Source organism: Nyctereutes procyonoides, unplaced genomic scaffold (assembly GCF_905146905.1).
Source record: "Nyctereutes procyonoides isolate TBG_1078 unplaced genomic scaffold, NYPRO_anot_genome, whole genome shotgun sequence".
Taxonomy (NCBI): Eukaryota; Metazoa; Chordata; class Mammalia; order Carnivora; family Canidae; genus Nyctereutes; species Nyctereutes procyonoides.
In genome coordinates, this window is record NW_026575136.1 from 11,495,960 (window position 1) to 11,515,974 (window position 20,015).

The window sequence follows — 20,015 nt, forward strand, 5'->3', positions numbered from 1 at the left end:
ATCCCTTTGTCATTTTGTAATTTCCTTTTTTTTTAATCTATTGTTACAGCCTTTGTTTTAAGTCTGTTTTGTTTGATATAAGTATCTCTGCCCCAGCTTTGTTTTTGTTTCCATTTCTATAGAGTATCTTTTCTCAGCCCTTCAGTTTCAGTCTCTATGTGTGTCTTTAGATCTGAAGTCTCTTATATAGGCAGCATATAGATGGGTTCTGTTTTTGTTTTTTATCCATTTGGCCTGTGTCTTTTGATTCAAACATTTAGTCCATTTACACTTAAAGTAATTATTGGTAAGTGTGTGCTTATTGCCATTTTGTTGTTTCATGGTTGTTTTTGTAGTTCTACTCTTCTCCTTTCTTCTCTTGCTATCTTTCTTTGTAACTTGATGATGTTCTTTAGTTTTATGTTTGGATTCCTTCACCTTTATATTTTGCATATCTATTTTAGGTTTTTGGGTTTTGGTTACCATGAGGTTCATACAGAACAGTCAATACATATCACAATCTATTTTAAGTTGGTGGTCGCTTAAGTTTGAAAGCATTCCAAAAGCACTATGTTTTTGCTTTCCTCTATCCACATTTTATGTTTTACATCTTTTTATTTTGTGTATCCTTTAATTATTACAGATATCATTGACTTTACTACTTTTGTCTTTTAACCTTTATCCTAGCTTTATAAGTGGTTGATTCACGACCTTTCCTATATGTTTGCCTTTACCAGTAAGATTTTTTTTCTTTCATATATCTTCTTATTTCTAGTCATGGCTTTTTCTTTTCCACCTAAAGTAGTCCCTTTAATATTTCTTGTAAAGCCAGTTTAGTTGTGATGAACTCCTTTAGCTTTTGCTCCTCTAGGAAACTCTATCTCCCCTTCAATTCTGATTGATAACTTTGCCAGGTAAATATCCTTGGTTGTAAGCTGCTGCTTCTTCTTCTTCTTCTTCTTCTTCTTCTTCTTCTTCTTCTTCTTTTTAGCACTTTGAATTTATCATGCCACTCTTTTCTGACCTGCAAAGTTTCTGCTGAAAAATCAGCTGATGGTCTTATAGGAATTCCCTTATATGTAACTAATTGCTTTTCTCTCTCTCTCTTTTTTTTTTTTTAAGGATTCTTTCTTTATCTTTAATTTTTGACATTTTAATCATAATGTGTCTGGATGTAGATCTGTAGGTTCATGTTGTTTGGGATTCTTTGTGCTTCCTGAATGTGAACGTCTCTCCTTCCCCAGGTCAAAGACATTTTCAACTATAATTTTTTCAAATAAGTTTTCCAGTGCTTTCTCTCTTTCTTCTACTTATGCAACCCCTAAATATAATGTGAATGTTAGTCTGCTTAATGTTGCTTCAGGGATTCGGGACTTTTTTCTTTTCTTTTCTTTCCTTTTGTTTCAGGAATTTCTTAAACTGTTCTTTTTTTTTTATTTTTTTTCTCTTTTGTCATTCACTTTAGGCTATTTCCATTACCCTGTCTTCCAGGGTATTGGAATATTGCTGATACATTTTTCTGTATCATCTAATCTGCTGTTTATTCCTTCTAGTGTATTTTTCAGTTCTGTTATGGTAATCTTCATCTCTGATTGGTACTTTCTTATATTGTCTGTCCCTTTGTTGAAGTTCTGTGTTCATCCATTGTTCTCACGAGTTCAGTAAGTATGTTTATGACCATAACTTTGACATCTTTATCAGACAGATTGTTTCTCTGTTTGTTTAGTTCTTTTTTTGAGGTTTTGTCTTGTTCTTTTGAACATAATCCTCTCTCTTTTCATTTTGCCTACCTCTCTGTGTTTGTTTCTATGTATTGGGCAGTTCAGCTACCTCTCCTGATCCTGAAGGAGTAGCTTATATAAGAGATGTCCCATGGGGCCCAGAAGTGCAATCCTCCCTAATCACCAGAACCAGCTGCTATAGAGGTATCCCTTGTGTGGGCAATGTATACCCTCCTGTTATAGTGGGGTTGCAATTACTGTGGGTGTACTGCTGGGTAGGGCTGGCCCCTGGCCTGGCTGGTTGTGTGGCCCTAGGGTAATTGCTACAGGCATGCTGGTGGGCAAGATTAGTGTCCTATTAGCTGCAAGGCCTGGCAGATGTGCCAGGTTTTGTAAAACTCTCAGCAGAGCACACTCCTTTGCATTAGTGTTCTAGGAAGAGGATACCAAAATGGTGCCCACCAGTGCCTGGATCAGCATGGCAGATTGAGGTAGCAGAAATGACTGTCACCAGTGTCTTAGTCCTTGGGGAGAGGCCCTGCTACCTTCTGCCTCTCCAGCAGGCTCTCCAAGATTGGTAAGTAGGTATCTTTCACTGTGGTCTATGCACTTTTCAATAGTGTTTTTGCTCTGGTTTCTGGGTCAAGTGAGTCTATGCATGAGCCCTTTGAGAACAGGGTTTTTTTTTCCCCCTATAATTATACAGTTTATCTGGATATATTCTCTATTGGTTTTCATAGCCAGCTATTTGGGGGGCTTGTCCCTCCTCTGTAAGATCTAAGGATTGGGTTTGCCTGATGTAGAGCTTAAATCTCTTGTTTTTTTAGGGAAGAGGCCCATACCTTTGAGATATTCCTGACTGTGGGACTTCGTGCCTGGGGTGTGGTTTTTTTCCTTACTGAGACTGCATCTCTGCGTCTTCCGCCCATCTCGGTGCTGCCCCTGCTGTGGACGCTCTCTGTTCATGGTTTCTAGGTCTTTAAGGGACAGTATTCCATGTGTAGTTTAGACTTATTGTGTCCATGGAAGGAGTTGAGCTCAGGACCTTCCTACCTATAATCTTGAACCCTTAACCAAGTTTTAGTCTTATTATTAAACAAATGGCATCTAAGAGACTTATTTTGTAGTTTATCTGGAAGTATATGAAAGGTTATGATAGCATAAACCTTTCTTTGTGATGTAATATAAAAACAGACTTAGGACTTTTTAAAAGATATCACATTGCATCATTAAATTAATGCTATTTCTTTCAGTGTGGTTATTTGTATCCCAGCTTCAGTGGAATTCTCTACTTGTACAAAGATGTATTTATATAAATGAGTTATTTTCTATTACATAAATACAAATTATTTCATACCTTAACAACTTAGAAGTCAGTTCAGAATCTATCTCAGTTTTGTTTGCTTTGTGTAATTTGTCTCTTGAGGTAAACTTAATTACCTCTTGAAATTCTTTTGTACATAAGTATTTTATTTCTGTAATAGTAAAGATGTGCTCTATATTAATTGGAATGAAAGGATAAGAAAGCAGAGAATGTGGTGCTCATCCAGTAGATAAGATGAACAAGGACACATAACTTTTTCAAAGTGTTTTTATTGCCAATGCTGTTAAAAATAACTGCTAAAAATACTTTGTTGTAAATATAATATAGCAAGATATCACTATTACTGTTTATATTTATGATTATTTGAGCCCATAAAGAGCAAATATATATTCAGCTTAAAGCACAAATGACTCTAAAATCTTAATAATTTAATTTTTTACTTAATCTTTATCCCAGTGAAAGACATATCAGCTTTTTAGATTGCAGAGAGCTAGGTTAAACCAAGTTAAGTGTAAGAATCTGTCATTTATCTTGGCCATTCATGATTTTCCAAGTGTACAAGGACTTCATTTTCTGTTTGTGTGAGTTCTCCAAATCCAGATCTATACACTAAGAATTATTACAGAAACAAACTTTGCTAAATAAGGTAAAGCACCATCAAACAAATTTAGTCAGCTTGCTTTTTATTTGTATATATAACTGGTTAAATTACGACTTAAACATATATAGGAGGCTAGCCCTCCTTCTGTACAGTTTGCTTGTAATATTTAGGTTAGTCTCCAGCTGCTCCTGCCTCAGGGCGGCATTGAAGCTGCACAGGAAATTTCCCACCTGCTTTCAATCTTTTGAGCTTTATCTATGCCGTAAGACTTGTAACTATTTTTTACATTAATTATTACTCCCAAAAGTTAATTAAAGAGCTCCAACTGAAGGAAAGAACTCAACTGACTGATTGAGAGGAAATGTTTTTAAAGTGTCTAAAGTAGAGTACTCTAATAGAATTCAGGAATTTTTGTCTTCAGGTTTAATTTTACAATTACATTCTTCTAGGATTTAGTCCATACACTTTCTTTAACTGTAAAATGCTAGGCAGTTTCTTTTCACAAAATTCATGAAGTCTTCATATGACAACTGATTGGTAATCTTGTTTTATCAAAATTACCAGACCTTTAAAATCATCTGGTTGCCCTACCACTGGGGTGGAACTCAAGTCTGTAATATAGGGATTATTATTTTTTGCATATCATCTGAAAAAAACTGTTAGTCTAAATGAATAGTTGAGTCAACAATGTTGAGGATTTTAATTGAGATTTTCTACATTCATAAGTCATTTATATGAATGTCCCTAAATAAAATGTGAATTGCATTTTAAAGTTGGTTTATTTATAGATAGAAAATTGTTACCTGTGTTTTTATATAGACAGTCTGCCCACAGTAGAAAAATGCTTTGTTTACAAAAAGGATAGTATTATTTCTGGATAAATTTAATCAGAAAGCTAAAATAAAGGTTTTAGTAAATAGTCATAAATAAAAGATATTCTTGAATGAAAAATATATAATAATTTTCAAAGCATAACATGGATTTAAGTTGTAAAATGAGCATATTAACAATGAAAGTCCTAAAGTGTAGATTGCCCGTTTTAAATAACACCCCTTGTAAATAAAAATCAAAGACTTATTCTGTCATTAGAATTAGTACCTATTCTGAAGACTTAAACTTGGTCAGTATGCATATATTATACTGACTTTTATGAACCACAGGGTAGAAACACTGAAACCACTACTGCAATTACAAACCAGAAGACGTGCAAGGCACTTTTCTGCCGTGTAAAGCCCTATTTTCTTAAGGGTTCCCCATCCTTTGTCAGTTCTGCATGCTCTTCTTCCTCGCCAGTATGGTTTGGTTCCTCAGTATTATTTGATTGGGCCACACTTAGCCGATCTTCAAAGAAACACATGTATTGGGGAAAAAAGAGAAATCTGTTTTTACATTGGGGCAATTTGGTTCTAGACTCCAAGATTAAAGGAAACTTGCAAACTTAGGGACTTTCTGGTTTGACTTCCAACATGTTCCTAAATTTTAGTATTTCTTCAAACAGCTTTAAAGGTTGAGCTTCTAGTTTAAAATAATGATTGCTTTCATGTAGTTTTCTTTTCCTTTCTTGCCTGCTTCTGTACTTTCTTAAGAGTAGCATTTTTCTCATCCGTAATCCACTCTTGGTTTTCAAAACACATTTATTTAATTTTCTATGAAAAATCTTTATTTTTCTGAGAAATATTTTGGTTAAAAGAAAGAGCAATAGTGTTAAAGGCTATAATTTAGTAGATAACATAATATTGACAAAGCAAATGTTTTTCCTTAGTAGGAAAATGTTATCTTGTGAAGGACAGTAAGACTATAAATTATGCCTTTTTTCATATAATATGTGTAGTCAGAATTATTTCCTGATGTTTTTTTAAACTATTTTTACAGTCCCAGTGGGTCTTTGTTATCTTGCTTGGAGCAGGTTAAAACATACCTGCTTACTGACGGAACATGCAAGTGTGGCTTGGAATGTCCTCTTATTCTTCCCAAGGTAACCATTTCACAATAGATCTGTTGGCAGTTTTGTATTTTTTTAGGTGTTTCATATATTTGCTTTTCTCATTTGGCATTTCATTTTTATATTACTTCTCCCCAATCATATGTGCATTTTAGAGCCTTTATCTAATTAGGTATCTTTTGCATGTGTTCTGGAATGCTTAAAAATTGTAGAAAATGTTCAACTCCCAGCCATTTTCAAAGGTGACAAATCTATATTCATATTAAATACTTCACCAAAATCTTTTCGGCACCTTTTTATTTGAGCTATACCCATGCTATTTAGTAGTGCATTTTCCCCCTACTGTAACTGCTCAATTTGCAATATTATTTTTTTGCACTGGTATTGATAAATCTGCCACAAATATTTCTAAAATCACAAAGCTGAACCCTCCGAGCCAAAAGTAAAACAGTTTTAGTCCTTTACAAGGTAAAAAATAGTTATTTTAAATGATAAAATATTAAGAATAGAATAGAAATGGGTCACTGTTCTTTGAATATCTATTATGTGCTAATTTTAGAACTAAAGATTAATAAATAATTTTTCCTTTTATTTATGTCACCTCATTCACCCCCCCAAAAAAAAAGCATTTAAGTATATATGCAATAGGTAGTAAGATTTTTAAAAAATAGAGTAATAGACTTTTTAAATCCATGGAAAGGTAAAATTAATACAGTAGTAAAATAAAGCCAAAGAAAAAGTTAGCAGGTAGAAATGTCAGCTTTTAGGGATTTTTAACTGTACTTTTGTTTTTGTACTGTTATAACATCAGAAAGTATCTAAAATTGGAAACATCAGACATTATGCCTTTCCATATCTTTATCTTGGTTGTCTTATTTCCACTACTTACTTTGTCACTAAAAACCAAGAGTTCGGCAGAAGTATTTGTTATTCTTATATATAAAGTTGTTTTCTTAAATTTAAAAACCTCAGACAGTTTTATTCAAATTTATGGCTTAATCTATGCAAAACTTTTCTTTTAACAAGAGGATTTTTTTTTAATTTAATGTTTTTATAGACATATTCTAAACAGAGAATTCTTTTTTCAGGTGTTTAATTTTGATCCTGGAGCTGCTGTGAAACAGAGAACTGCAGAAGATGTTAAAGCAGATGAAGATGTCACAAAGCTATGCATACATAAAAGAAAAATCATTGCCGTGGCCACACTTCACAAAAGCATGGAAGCCCCACATCCTTCTCTGGTGCTCACCAGTCCCGGGGGAGGAACAAGTATGTAATATAGTGAAAGGTTTAGAAATTTGCCTCCCCAACTTCTCTCCTAAAGGAGTCCCTGGAAATCACTTTGCCAAACATTTTCTGAGTCCCATTTTGAAACATGCAGAATGCTTTTAAAGTTATATATGTCTTATCTTTTTTTTTTCTTTTTTTTTCTTTTTTTTTCTTTTTTTTTTTTTACAAATAGCAGATCAGTCTGGAAAATTCCTATGAAGTTGTCTTCCCAGATTTCCTGAATCATTGAGTTAACTCAGCCGAATAAATACCAATTAACACATAACAAATGCTATGCAAGTTCCCAGAGCTGAACTAACAAAGGAGAAAGTGCCATTGGTGTCAAGTAACCTTTTTCCTAGAGCTGGTTTGGATGCTTGGTATCAAGTCCTCAAGCAGAACCAGCAGTATTGCCAGAGCTAGCAGTGTTATTCTCTCAGTCACTCAATAGCTATTTCTTGAGCACCTACTAAGAGAAATCACCTTGTCAGGAACTTTTCATACCTCCAACACGCACAGACGCACACGCACACACACATACACACACATGCTTTTATTTTCTAAAAATTTCAAAGCTCCAGAAAAATTACATAAACAGTTCATGAGCACCCAAGTACCCTTCACTTAAATTCAACAATTAACATTTTGTGGCAGAGGTTGCAAATATTATGACAACTCATCCCAAAATATTTCCGCACATATGGGTGTTTCCCTATATAAACCGCAATCTAATTATCACATTCAAAAACTTTAGCACTTATTATCCAATATGCAGTATATATAATTAGAATGTAATTGTCCTAATAAATTCCAGTTGTCCTAATAATTTCTTAGATTTTTTTAAACCATGGATGCAATCAAAGATTGTACAACTGTACTAAATTGTTACACTTCCTTAATCTACACCAATTTCCCAGTCTTTTAAAATCTGGTTTTGGAGAGCCCAGTTCAGTTTTATAGATGTTCCTCAATTTGGATTTGCCTGATTGTTTCCTCATATTTACTTATACTCAGGTTAAACACAATTTGGTAGAATATTGCATAGGTGATGTTGTTTTGTTTTGTTTAAGATTTTATTTATTTATTCATGGGAGAGACACAGGCAGAGGGAGAAGCAGGCTCCCTGCGGGGAGCCTGATGCGGGACTCAATCCCAGGACCCCGGGGTCACAACCTGAGCCAAAGGCAGATGCTCAACCACTAAGCCACCCAGGTGCCCCTGCATAGGTGATATTATGTCCTTATTAGGAGGCACATAATGTCAATTTATCCTATAATGAAGACATTAAGCTTGAGTGCTTGGTTATATACTTATCCAATTTCTCCATTGTTATGGTAACTTTTCCCATTATAACTCATATTTAATTTGTGGAATTATACTTTGAGACTCGGGAACTTCTTTTTATATGAGCTAGGATGTGAATTCCCTCCAAAATATTACAATCAACTTAACACTTGAGTAATAATTCGAGATAACATGTGGCTGAGCACCAAAGCATTTGTTTATGAGAGATAAATGATATCATTCTGCAGAGTTCTGAAAAATAGGAACAATGAGTATAACTTGCAGTGATCAGAGAAGGCTTTCTGGTCAACCCCAGATTTGAACCATCCCTGGAAAATGGTAAGATTTGGACATATGAGGGAAATAAGAAGATTCTTATTCAGTATTCATTATGTATAACATAATTAAGAGATGATGTGGACACTAATCTGACTTGAGTGGAAGGTTAAATATGTGTAGGTAAGTGGAGGCCAAATTATTGACAGCTTTAGATAGAGTAGTTGTGACAGCATATAGGTAATTAAAGAATCACACTTAGAACTCCTATAAAGAACAAGAAGGGACAAATTTGAAGAGAGCTACTCTTCAGTAACTCTAACCTTTGAACTCTAACAAGAATGATCAGGAAAAAATTGCTCCACAAAGGTATATAAGAAAAAAAATTCAGGGAATTTTTCTTGTTTTTTTGTTTTTGTTTTTGTTTTTGTTTTTTTATGAGCTACATTTTTTTTTAAGTTAAGAGATACAGCAAAAGCTTAAAGATATATTTAACTGTTATAAATTATTTGGAATTTACCATTATCTTGCCACCTTGATTAGCTACATTTTTATTTTGCATATTACCTTGCATATGTCTACCGCCATTCTCATATCACAGTATATCAATTTTACCTCTTTCTACAAAGTCTGCCTTGCCCCTTTTTTTAATTACCCTAGCAGAATCTTGATCTAGGTCCTTTATCACACCCTATGCATACAGGCTTCATTATTGAAATTAAAGGTAAATCTTTAACCAGCATAGGCATAAAAGGTACATCTCACCCCCTTTTAAAATGATATGATTTATTGGATTAACTGCTACTCTTTTACTAGCTTCAGACATAGCATTTATCTTACTTTCCCAATATTAAACTGTATTATAGGGTTGGGATTTAAATAAAAGTTAAGAAGACTCATGTAGTAATTTTCACTCCTCTTTAGTTTACATACATGAGGATATATTTAGTTTCTGTCTGTTCTTTTGAAAGGTCTACTTGAGTGTACATGTAAGCCCCTTGAGTGCCCAGCATTTCCACTTGCCAACTCTTGTAATACTTTAGCTCCTAAACATAACATAACATTGGCATGACTTTTGTTTGTTTATTCAGTATTCCTGCCATTTTAAAGATGGTGACTACTTTTCCCCAGGTATGGAAGAAATCCTTTCTAAGCCACAGCTGTTTTCTAAATTCTGTGGAATATAAGAATGCCAGTATCTATACTTTCAATCATTGAACTATAGATAATTATATAAATAACAATAAAAGACACAACTCAGTGGTTTTGGTGCTAACGAGGACACAGTTAATCATATAATAATGCTAGTGATGTTAATACAGACAACTGTGCTCTCACTAGCTGCTAGGCACAATGCCTCAAATATTTGTCATAGAGTATTCCTTTAACTGTGAACTTTAAAATTCTGTCTTTAACATGAAAATAAGTTCAGTTGGGTTTATCTGCTGCAGTTCTCGTATATCAGTGGTTCTCAACTTTTCATATATTATGTGCCAAAACCACTCTATCAAATAAGCTCTACCATACTAGAAACAGAAAGCCCACTTTTCCAAGAAAAGTATATATGTTCGCTGCATTCTCTTACTTCTTTAATGTGCTCTACCTAGACTCCTGTATACCCCAGGTTGAAAACCACTGTCTTAGAAATTGTTACAATAGGGATTCCCGGGTGGCGCAGCGGTTTGGCGCCTGCCTTTGGCCCAGGGCGCGATCCTGGAGACCCGGGATCGAATCCCATGTCGGGCTCCCGGTGCATGGAGCCTGCTTCACCCTCTGCCTATGTCTCTGCCTCTCTCTCTCTCTCTCACTATGTGCCTATCATAAATAAATTTTTTAAAAAAATTAAAAAAAAAAGAAATTGTTACAATATAATTTTACCTGTATACTATCTAGCAGGTAGGAGAAGTATATTTATCTTAAGTGTACCATTATCCACCTAAGTAAATATACCTCTGATTGCAAGGGAACCCAAGTATACTTGCTAATGTTTTGCCAGTCTCAGAATTGGGGTGGCCAACATCTACTATAAAGGTACCACTTCCATTGCCTGCGCCTGTAACAGACACATTCGCATTTTCTCACAGAGCCCAGCTAGGGTGCAACAGCCTTTCAACATAGCTCTCTAAGCAGCCACCACCAGATGATGGGAATCGGCATGTGAAACTGATTTTATTTAGAAGGCACAACTTTATAAATTGTTAAACGTCCTCAAGGGCTAAAAAGCTTAAACCTAGGATTCTGACATGATAGAATGAAAATTCTGTATGATGAGCCAGCTTGCTTTTGTTGCCTATATTCTATTTGATCTCCAAAAGAACAGAAGGGATTCCAAAAAGCCAGGGAGGGAGGAATGCTTGCTGCAAAAAGAGAATACTCAATTGGAACCCGGTACGGAAGATTTTAGCATTCCGAGTAAATTTTGCATAGGAACTCTATCCTGATAAAAGAATCACAATCTTTTACCTATGTTGGTTGACTAAGGCTGTTTTGACAATAATAGCTGATGGAGGGCAAAGAAATTGTCACGTTATACTGTTACAGACTTGATGAAGCTAAGCATGATTGCAGTATCACTGCACTTACTATTGTTAGTTATCACTCCCAGTTTAAAAGATTCAAAATCCCATTCACTTACTTCACAAAATTTAAGATTCTCTTGTTCTCACAGTAAGAATGTTGAGATAAGGGAGAGTTTTTGTAGCTATCCTGGGGAAGTTTGAGTAAGGCAACAGAAACATTTAGAGGGTAACGCATTTTCTGATGAAAATAGCAATTCATTTAAATTAGAGGAGAACATGCCATACAGATTGTAATTTTCTACTGTAACCCCATTCTTAAAAAACTCATATCCAACAAGATAGTAACATTACTATTTCCATATAGGCTCTCAATCTTGATTTTTATATCATAAATATTATTAAAATGGCTAAATGGCTCTGTATGTACTGATTCAGATCCCCATCCTTTCTCATCCAATAAGAAGTAAACACCCATAATGAACAGTTATGGAGAACTTTTGGTGAGCTAAGGGAGAAAAATGTGAATTCTCTTCCATCCAAGTTTACTATCAAGTCCAGAACCTTTTTTTTTTTAATTGCACAGAGTCACAACTTCTTTTTGCCAATTTCTATTTCCAGACACCTTCCCTTCTGCAGTTCCTCCTTTCCTTCCCTCCCCCCCATGCCAACACAAAAGAATTGAGACTGCTAACAGAATTTCTGTTTGTCTTTCACATCAGATGCAACTCCAGTAGTACCTTCACGGGCAGCAACTCCAAGATCCGTAAGAAATAAGTCGCATGAAGGAATTACAAATTCTGTAATGCCTGAATGTAAGAATCCTTTCAAGTTAATGATCGGATCATCCAATGCCATGGGAAGGCTATACGTACAAGAACTGCCTGGAAGCCAGCAACAAGAACTCCACCCTGTCTACCCCCGGCAGAGATTGGGCAGCAGTGAACACGGACAGAAATCTCCATTCCGTGGCAGCCACGGAGGCCTGCCCAGCCCAGCATCGTCAGGTTCCCAGATATATGGAGACGGCTCAATCTCTCCAAGGACTGACCCACTCGGAAGCCCAGATGTCTTCACAAGAAATAATCCTGGTTTTCATGGAGCTCCCAATTCTAGTCCTATTCATTTGAATAGGACTCCTCTTTCTCCACCTTCAGTAATGCTACATGGTTCTCCTATACAGTCATCCTGTGCAATGGCTGGAAGGACTAATATACCTCTTTCCCCAACCTTGACTACAAAGAGTCCAGTAATGAAAAAACCAATGTGTAATTTTTCAACTAATATGGAAATACCACGAGCAATGTTCCACCACAAACCACCCCAAGGCCCACCTCCCCCTCCTCCACCTTCTTGTGCTCTTCAGAAAAAGCCATTAACATCTGAGAAAGATCCACTTGGCATTCTTGACCCTATTCCTAGTAAACCGGTGAATCAGAACCCTGTTATCATTAATCCAACTAGTTTCCATTCAAATGTCCACTCTCAGGTACCTGTGATGAATGTAAGCATGCCTCCTGCTGTTGTTCCTTTGCCAAGTAATCTCCCTTTGCCAACCGTAAAACCTGGTCATATGAATCATGGGAGTCATATACAAAGAGTTCAGCATTCAGCTTCAACCTCCTTGTCCCCTTCTCCAGTGACATCCCCAGTGCACATGATGGGGACTGGAATTGGAAGGATTGAGGCATCGCCCCAAAGATCACGCTCATCTTCCACATCATCAGATCACGGAAATTTCATGATGCCACCTCTAGGACCCCAGGCCACTTGTAGTGGTATTAAGGTTCCACCCAGGTCACCAAGGTCAACGATAGGGTCCCCAAGGCCATCAATGCCATCAAGCCCTTCTACCAAGTCCGATGGACATCATCAGTACAAGGATATCCCTAACCCATTAATTGCTGGAATGAGTAATGTACTAAATACCCCAAGCAGTGCAGCTTTTCCTACTGCATCTGCCGGAAGTGGTTCTGTAAAGAGTCAGCCTGGTTTGCTGGGAATGCCTTTAAATCAGATCTTGAACCAGCACAATGCTGCCTCCTTTCCAGCAAGTAGTTTACTCTCAGCAGCAGCCAAAGCACAGCTAGCAAATCAAAACAAACTTGCTGGTAACAACTGTAGCAGCAGTAGCAATTCTGGAGCTGTTGCTGGCAGTGGCAACACTGAAGGACATAGCACTTTAAACACCATGTTCCCTCCTACTGCCAACATGCTTCTCCCAACAGGGGAAGGGCAAAGTGGACGAGCAGCACTAAGAGATAAGCTGATGTCTCAGCAAAAAGACTCATTGCGGAAAAGAAAACAGCCACCTACGACAGTGTTGAGTTTGCTCAGACAGTCTCAAATGGATAGTTCTGCGGTTCCTAAACCTGGACCCGACTTGCTAAGAAAGCAGGGTCAGGGTTCATTTCCCATCAGTTCAATGTCTCAGTTACTACAGTCTATGAGTTGTCAAAGCTCTCACTTGAGTAGCAATAGTACCCCGGGTTGTGGGGGCTCAAATACTGCTTTGCCTTGCTCTGCTAACCAGCTGCATTTTACAGATCCCAGTATGAACTCCAGTGCTCTTCAGAATTCACTGACACAGAACATACCTTTGAGAGGGGAAGCCGTGCACTGCCACAATGCAAACACTAACTTTGTTCACAGTAACAGTCCAGTCCCAAACCACCATCTTGCAGGTTTAATAAATCAGATTCAGGCTAGCGGGAACTGTGGGATGCTCAGTCAGTCGGGCATGGCTTTAGGAAATTCATTACATCCCAATCCACCTCAGTCAAGAATTTCAACGTCCTCCACTCCAGTGATACCAAACAGCATTGTTAGCAGCTATAATCAAACAAGTTCTGAAGCAGGTATGGTTTTATTAGAAAAAAGTACCCCAAGGTACTAAACTTTTCTACATTTTTTAAAATTTGTACCAAAATATTTATTATGATAAGAAATGATCCTTTCCCCATTGTGAAATTGTTGTCATTTCTTTAGTATTTATAATTTTATTTACAGAATGCTAGGGAATTGTCTATTAGAAAAAAGAACAACCAAGGGGATTCCATGTGTTTCCGTTATTTGTTGTCAATCTGTGTCATTTTGAATTTTGTTTGACTTTCAGTTGGTTATATAACCATTGGACTCTAAACTACGAAAGAAGCCATAGAAGGCAGGGTTTCCCGGTTCATGAGACATGTACTTGGTCTATGCCAATATTAAAGCCGTTTCCCCTAGCTTGTGTTTGTATTCAGGTAAATGACACTCATCTTGGAAAACCCAAAAAAGGCAAAAATAAATGGATTTTTTTTGTTCTTGCTGCTGAACAGAAATAGGTGAATGGATAGGAAAAGGTAACTAGAAGTTGTATGAAGTAGAAAGCTGCCTTCTAATGTGTTCTCTTATCCTAGTTTGCTATCCTTTATTATTATTTGTTTGAGAAAATTCAAAAATGGATATTGGCTACTCCCTTTTAAAAAAGGTAATAATTTAAGTTTTCTAATAAAAAAAGGCTTGAAAACCTGATTTCCAGAATTTTTGATCTTGAAATTGTTTTACAATTCTCTTATAGAAGTTAACCATTATTTTTACTATTGACATTAAGGTTTTGAACCCAAATTTATTATATCTCTTCATCCACTGTAATGAAGGAGACAAATTTATTTAAAAGTAGACACATTAGAAAGATTTGTGTTTTGTGCAATAGAATCATCAGAAATTGTTTTAAAAATCATAAAGAAGCACGAAAGAGGTAAATTCTTTGAGACATCAGAAAATTTGACCATGGAAGTGTTAGAATATTCAAAACCCAACACTGATGATTTCAGAGGTTTGTAGGAAATGACAGGGAGGAAAGGAAAGGAAAGATAATTGTAGGGACAGTATTATTCAGATATGAAAACAGTGGGCTTTGCCAACCAGATTGCTACTGGAAATGAGAAAACTGCTGAGGCTTTTACTAATAAGCTATTGTATAGCTATGTATAGACTGTAATATACCATCATGCTGGAAAAGCATTAGAACCTACATGTCTGTGTTGCTGATAGTAAAATCCAGTGTTTTTCCTTCCTGGTGTCACTACTTACACCTGCCATCCTCCACAACTTGTGTTACGTTTTATGTCTGGATATCAGTGTTTAATGAAGAACTGCTCATTGACCCTATTGTGTTAAAAAGAATATATGGTGGAGAAGATAATCAAAATGATTAGTGCCTTCTTGATATTCTTAGCCTAGAAAAATCTCATGGAACTATTTTGTATGTGTTTAACAGGATCCTTATTCCAAAGGGGCTTCCAACTTTTCAACAATGACTCATATTCCTTTTTAAATAATTCCACACAAGTGAAAATTTAATCTTATGCTTTTAGGAGATTAAAGCCACATAAAATCTGTAGCTATTTTAAGATATCCCGTATTTATTAAGCATGCCTTCAGTCATTTAGATGAGACATCGTTTAGTCTCCTTGTATTATATATCTTTACATAATTGATACCCTTTACCTCAACTGACTTTGTTTCAGGTCTGAGTTCATATTGCAACATGTACATATTTTATTAGTGATGTATTTAAGTTCATCCATAATGGAAAAGACCAACATTTATTTATATTTTTGTTTCTTCTGAATGTTAAGTTTATGGACTTAAATAATCTTAGACATGTATTTTCTTGTTCCATGCACTTCTGTAGAGTGTCAGATCTGGATTGCAAGTGCTGGGAGTGTCAGACACACAGGTTGAAAATGTATTAATATGAGAAAAGTGTTAGCATAGAAATAGCTAACTGGGACAAGAATAAATGTCTAGTAATGATATGGATGCGACCAATCATATGTAAGCTAACAGAAAGCATCTACTTGATAAAAATCTAGGTCAGTAAGAATTTTTAAAATATGAAATCTAATAAAATTAAATACTAATTAATGTGCATAGATCTGATGTGCAGCTGGTTGTGAAAATGGGTAGATTTACTAATTAATGTAATTCTTTTGTTGAGTTGAATACTGAAGAGGTCTCTAATGCCGTTTCTTTTTGATACACAGTAAACTGTATCAACTGAATGACTGTCATTATAATTGCTTAGCCTAAATATTTATTTACACTGACATTTATTCACCTATCAAATAAGTACCAAGGCTAGGCATGCAGAGTGAGCTAGCAGATGACAGTCAAGCTATCCCTGTAACTTCTGCTACGTATTCCTAGCATACCAGTAAGACATCAAAAGAAAAACACATTTTATTCCTAAAATGTTGCTTACAGTTATCGAGTACTTACTGTGTCCCAGCTGATTTACCCATATTATTTCTAATTTGTATATTTTTCCAAAGTATAAGGTATTATTGCCCCCATTTTAGAGATGAATGAGCATTGGAGAACATAAATAGCTGTCCAAGATCATGCATAACTGAATTAAGACCTGAACTCAGGTTCAACTGATGCTGAAGAACCAGTTTCTTCCCAACTGTGTAAGTTCTTCATTTAAAACATGTAGTAGTCAAAAATGCTGTTTTCAGTTTCAAAATCTTTGAAAATGCTCAACAGATAGTGAATTAAAGCACATCACTGTGTGTTAAAAGCCACATTTGTAAACTTCTGATGCACTTTTTGTCAGTTATTTTTGCCTTCTTTCTGGACTCTGGTCTCACAGTGTATAATGATTAGGGTATATGTGTCAACACAGTTGAAATGTCCAAACTATCAAGAGAACTGCCCCTTGATTGTGAATCACATTTGGTGACATTTAATGAATTTGTATCACCTCACTTGATCAGATACAAATGGGTATCCTGGTAGATCTTTGAAGGAGGCAACTATGCAGATGCTGGTTCTGCCCTTCCAAGCATGATCTAACACAGCAAGGGTGAAAGAGCCCCCACGGGAACATGTTCTCCTCTTCCCTTTGGTAACGGAACCTGGACAGAACTCAAGTGACCTGCTCGATCCAGTGCCTTTTCCACTCTCCTAAGCAGTTCAAAAATGTTACAGTAAGACCTCAATTAAGTGGAGTAATTTGAGAACACTTTGAGAACACTTAATTCGACTGGTAATTTATTTTTTAAGAAACTTCATCTAAAGAGAGTTTTTCTGTTATAAACAACCCAAATACTGATTTTTTTTTTTTAGGCCTATATGTGAATTAGGCCATGGGACACATTTAAAAATGTATTACATCTCAAGTATGGGAATTGGAGGCAGAAGTCATTTTAAAAAATCAGATAAAAGATATAAAATGCTTAGAAAATATTTCTAAAATTTAAGAATATACAAGGCTTTATTAATTCTATTTGGTGGTTTGAAATTGCCTTCCCATGAAAGCTCTCTGAACACTTTGCATTGTAAAGTTTACAGGTTTCTATGAACTTTTTGGACATCAAATGACAAGTAAAGTTTAATATTTCCATGTAACAGATTTAGAAAATGACCAGTAGGATACTTGCTGACATTCCTCAAGTTGTAAAGCAAAGCTCTGGTGGATCTGGCAACCAAACCCCAAAGTTCCTGATTCTCAGTCCAAACACTCACACTGCTGAATGCAGGTATGTTCTGAAGTCCATCAGTAGTGTACATTTAAAGCAACTTTCCATGTATGAAGAGAACCAAGTTCCAGCAGTTTAAGAGGTCCAGCACGTGTCCTGTTGTGTTTGGGTTTAGAGAGGAATCCAAAATCAAGTGCCCTCAACTGGCAAATTTTATCAGGCCCGTGCCTCCTGACTGCTGCCCACCTGCTGGCCATAGAACAAAACCCCACGTGCCAGTAACCCTGGCCTCTGCAGAGGACCTCGTCCCGTCAGTGTCCATGTGGCCTATGGTTTTTCACTATTTTCAAAGAAGCAAAAAATTTAGACTACTCTGCTCACCAACTTAATAACTGAACCTTACCTTCTCCAATGTGATAATCATTAAATACAACTTTTTCGCTTTAAAAGCCCTTTTATAGTCGCTTATTATTTTTTCAATAAAAAACATTTTATCAACTCTTCTAAACCTGAAAATATAATCCTCTGAAGAGGCAGGGCATGAGTTTGTACCAGAAGAGAAAATAAGTTGAACATTGATTTGCCTTAACTCTTAAAGAGATACATTGACTAACAAGAACATAAATAAACCCATGAGTGAATATATGTTCATGGATATTTATACATATTTTTTTTAAACTCTGGAAAAGAAAGTGTTCTTCTTTCAGCACAAAATGCATTTGATTGAAATTCAGTACAGCCACTGATATGGTAGGTATAAGAGAATGAAATAGAGACCACAGAAGAACACTGGGTAAAACTGCAAAGTAATGAGCTTGGTTTTTTTATGCTTTGTATTTATTTATTCTCAGAACATGCCAGTAAAGAAAATAAAGGGAAATCATCATTTCCGACATTTGAAGTTACAAGTGCAAAAAGATTATGGGATAAAAGGGCTTAGGGTGGATTGTACTATAGAAGTTAGCCCTCTCAGGGTACCGGAAGTCTGTGTAGAAATAATCTTCTCATTGTAGAGAGACTAATGTAGAGTAAAGGGCAAAGGCTCCTTTCAGGTTGTGACTGAATTAATAATAGTTGCTATTAAAAGTATTTCCACCCAAATTTTTAAGTGCTCCAGATTTTATCCCTCATCTGATGCACAAGGCTTCTAGGTTCAAAGTTGCCTTCTGCTCTGTTTTTTAGCCAAATACCAAAACTCTATTAAATTATTGATTGTGTGATAAAAATCTATGTCTGTTCTTTCAGTTAAGTTTTTGCAAAATGAGCCATTTCTTCTTTGCTGTAAGATATTTTTACAACAATGTCTTGCTGTTTAAGAAGGTTTCCTATTATCAGGGTTACACCACTTTTTTTGTTTACATATTCCAGGTTTAATGTTTCCTTGTGTACAAAAGAAGGAGTTAAAATATGTTTGACTTTAGACATTGAGTCTGTATAATCAAAGGTGAAAACAGAACTCAGAGTGGTGTGATATGTTTGCTGATTCAATGATCTATTTTGTACCTTTCAAGAAATAAATTGTCCCAGTATGAAAATTGGGAGAATTTTATTCCATTGCAATACACTGAACTCACTTATAAAATCACTAGAAATCCTTCAGTTCCCTAGGACATGCCTAAGCTATTATTTACTAAAATCAAGTGGTCTGAAAACATTGATGCAGCTTCTAAAAGTGCCCAAATTCTAGGCAGTAAATGTTAACTCTACAAGAATTTAACTCATTAAAAATCATGCTTAAAACCATTTCTGTGGTATTAACAAAATAGATTTCATTTCCACATGCGTGTAGTACTAGATAAATCATAGAAGTTTTTCCTTTATAGGAACTTTTATCAAACAACATTAATGCCAATCAAGCAAAGAGTAGAGTAAAAATTATTTTGTAAGGATTACACTTCTTGAAAATTCAAAGTAACAACTCACCTTCTTACAGATTAAAAATGGAACTAAACGACAGAAGTCTGAAGGAGTAGCTGAGGTACTCCTGGGGGAGAGCTGCTCCAGGAAATTTCAGAGACCCATGGGTACAGGTATAAGGGAGAGTGTTTACCATAGAGACCCTAGAGCAGAACTCTTGTGCTGCGCAACTCCACAGGGACACCTCTCACACTATATAGCCTGATAAACATGCTTCCTGGAACACAACTCCATAAAGTTGAGCAACCCAGAGACCTTTTGGTATTTCTTCGTACTGTGAGAAACTAACTTGCATTATAATCCACTAGAGATATGTTTTTAATGTATAACGAAAGTTTCCTTAAAAATCTTAGGTGATGCACCCTGACTTTTTTGATCCCATTCTAATCATATCTTACTCGACTTTTTTTCTCTAAGTCATGACCCACTGAAATGATTTTATCACCCACTAATGCAACACGACCCACTATGTATATATAATATATAATATATAATTTATATATAATTTAGTACTTATATGTGTATATATTTTATTTATATTAGAGATGAATTTTATTTATATATTTAAATATATAAACATTTTAAAATATGTATCTTTTATATTTATATTATATTTCTGTTTATATGTGTGTGTGTGTGTGTGTATATATATATATACAGAAACAGTTTACACAAAATAATACCCCAGTTATACAATATATTCTTTTATTTTTCTA

The 20,015-nt window shown here is 35.7% G+C and overlaps 1 protein-coding gene across 7 annotated transcripts in view; it reads left to right on the top strand.

Annotated features, from left to right (window-relative positions):
• Positions 1-20,015, top strand: part of LOC129495411 (methyl-CpG-binding domain protein 5) — a 433,502-nt gene that overhangs the window by 371,907 nt on the left and 41,580 nt on the right. For all 7 annotated transcript variants that reach the window (XM_055302889.1, XM_055302888.1, XM_055302892.1 and 4 more), the window contains 3 exons: positions 5,498-5,600; positions 6,656-6,836; positions 11,635-13,770. In XM_055302889.1, coding sequence (XP_055158864.1) covers positions 5,498-5,600; positions 6,656-6,836; positions 11,635-13,770 — 2,420 coding nt within the window. The remainder of the gene's footprint in view (positions 1-5,497; positions 5,601-6,655; positions 6,837-11,634; positions 13,771-20,015) is intronic.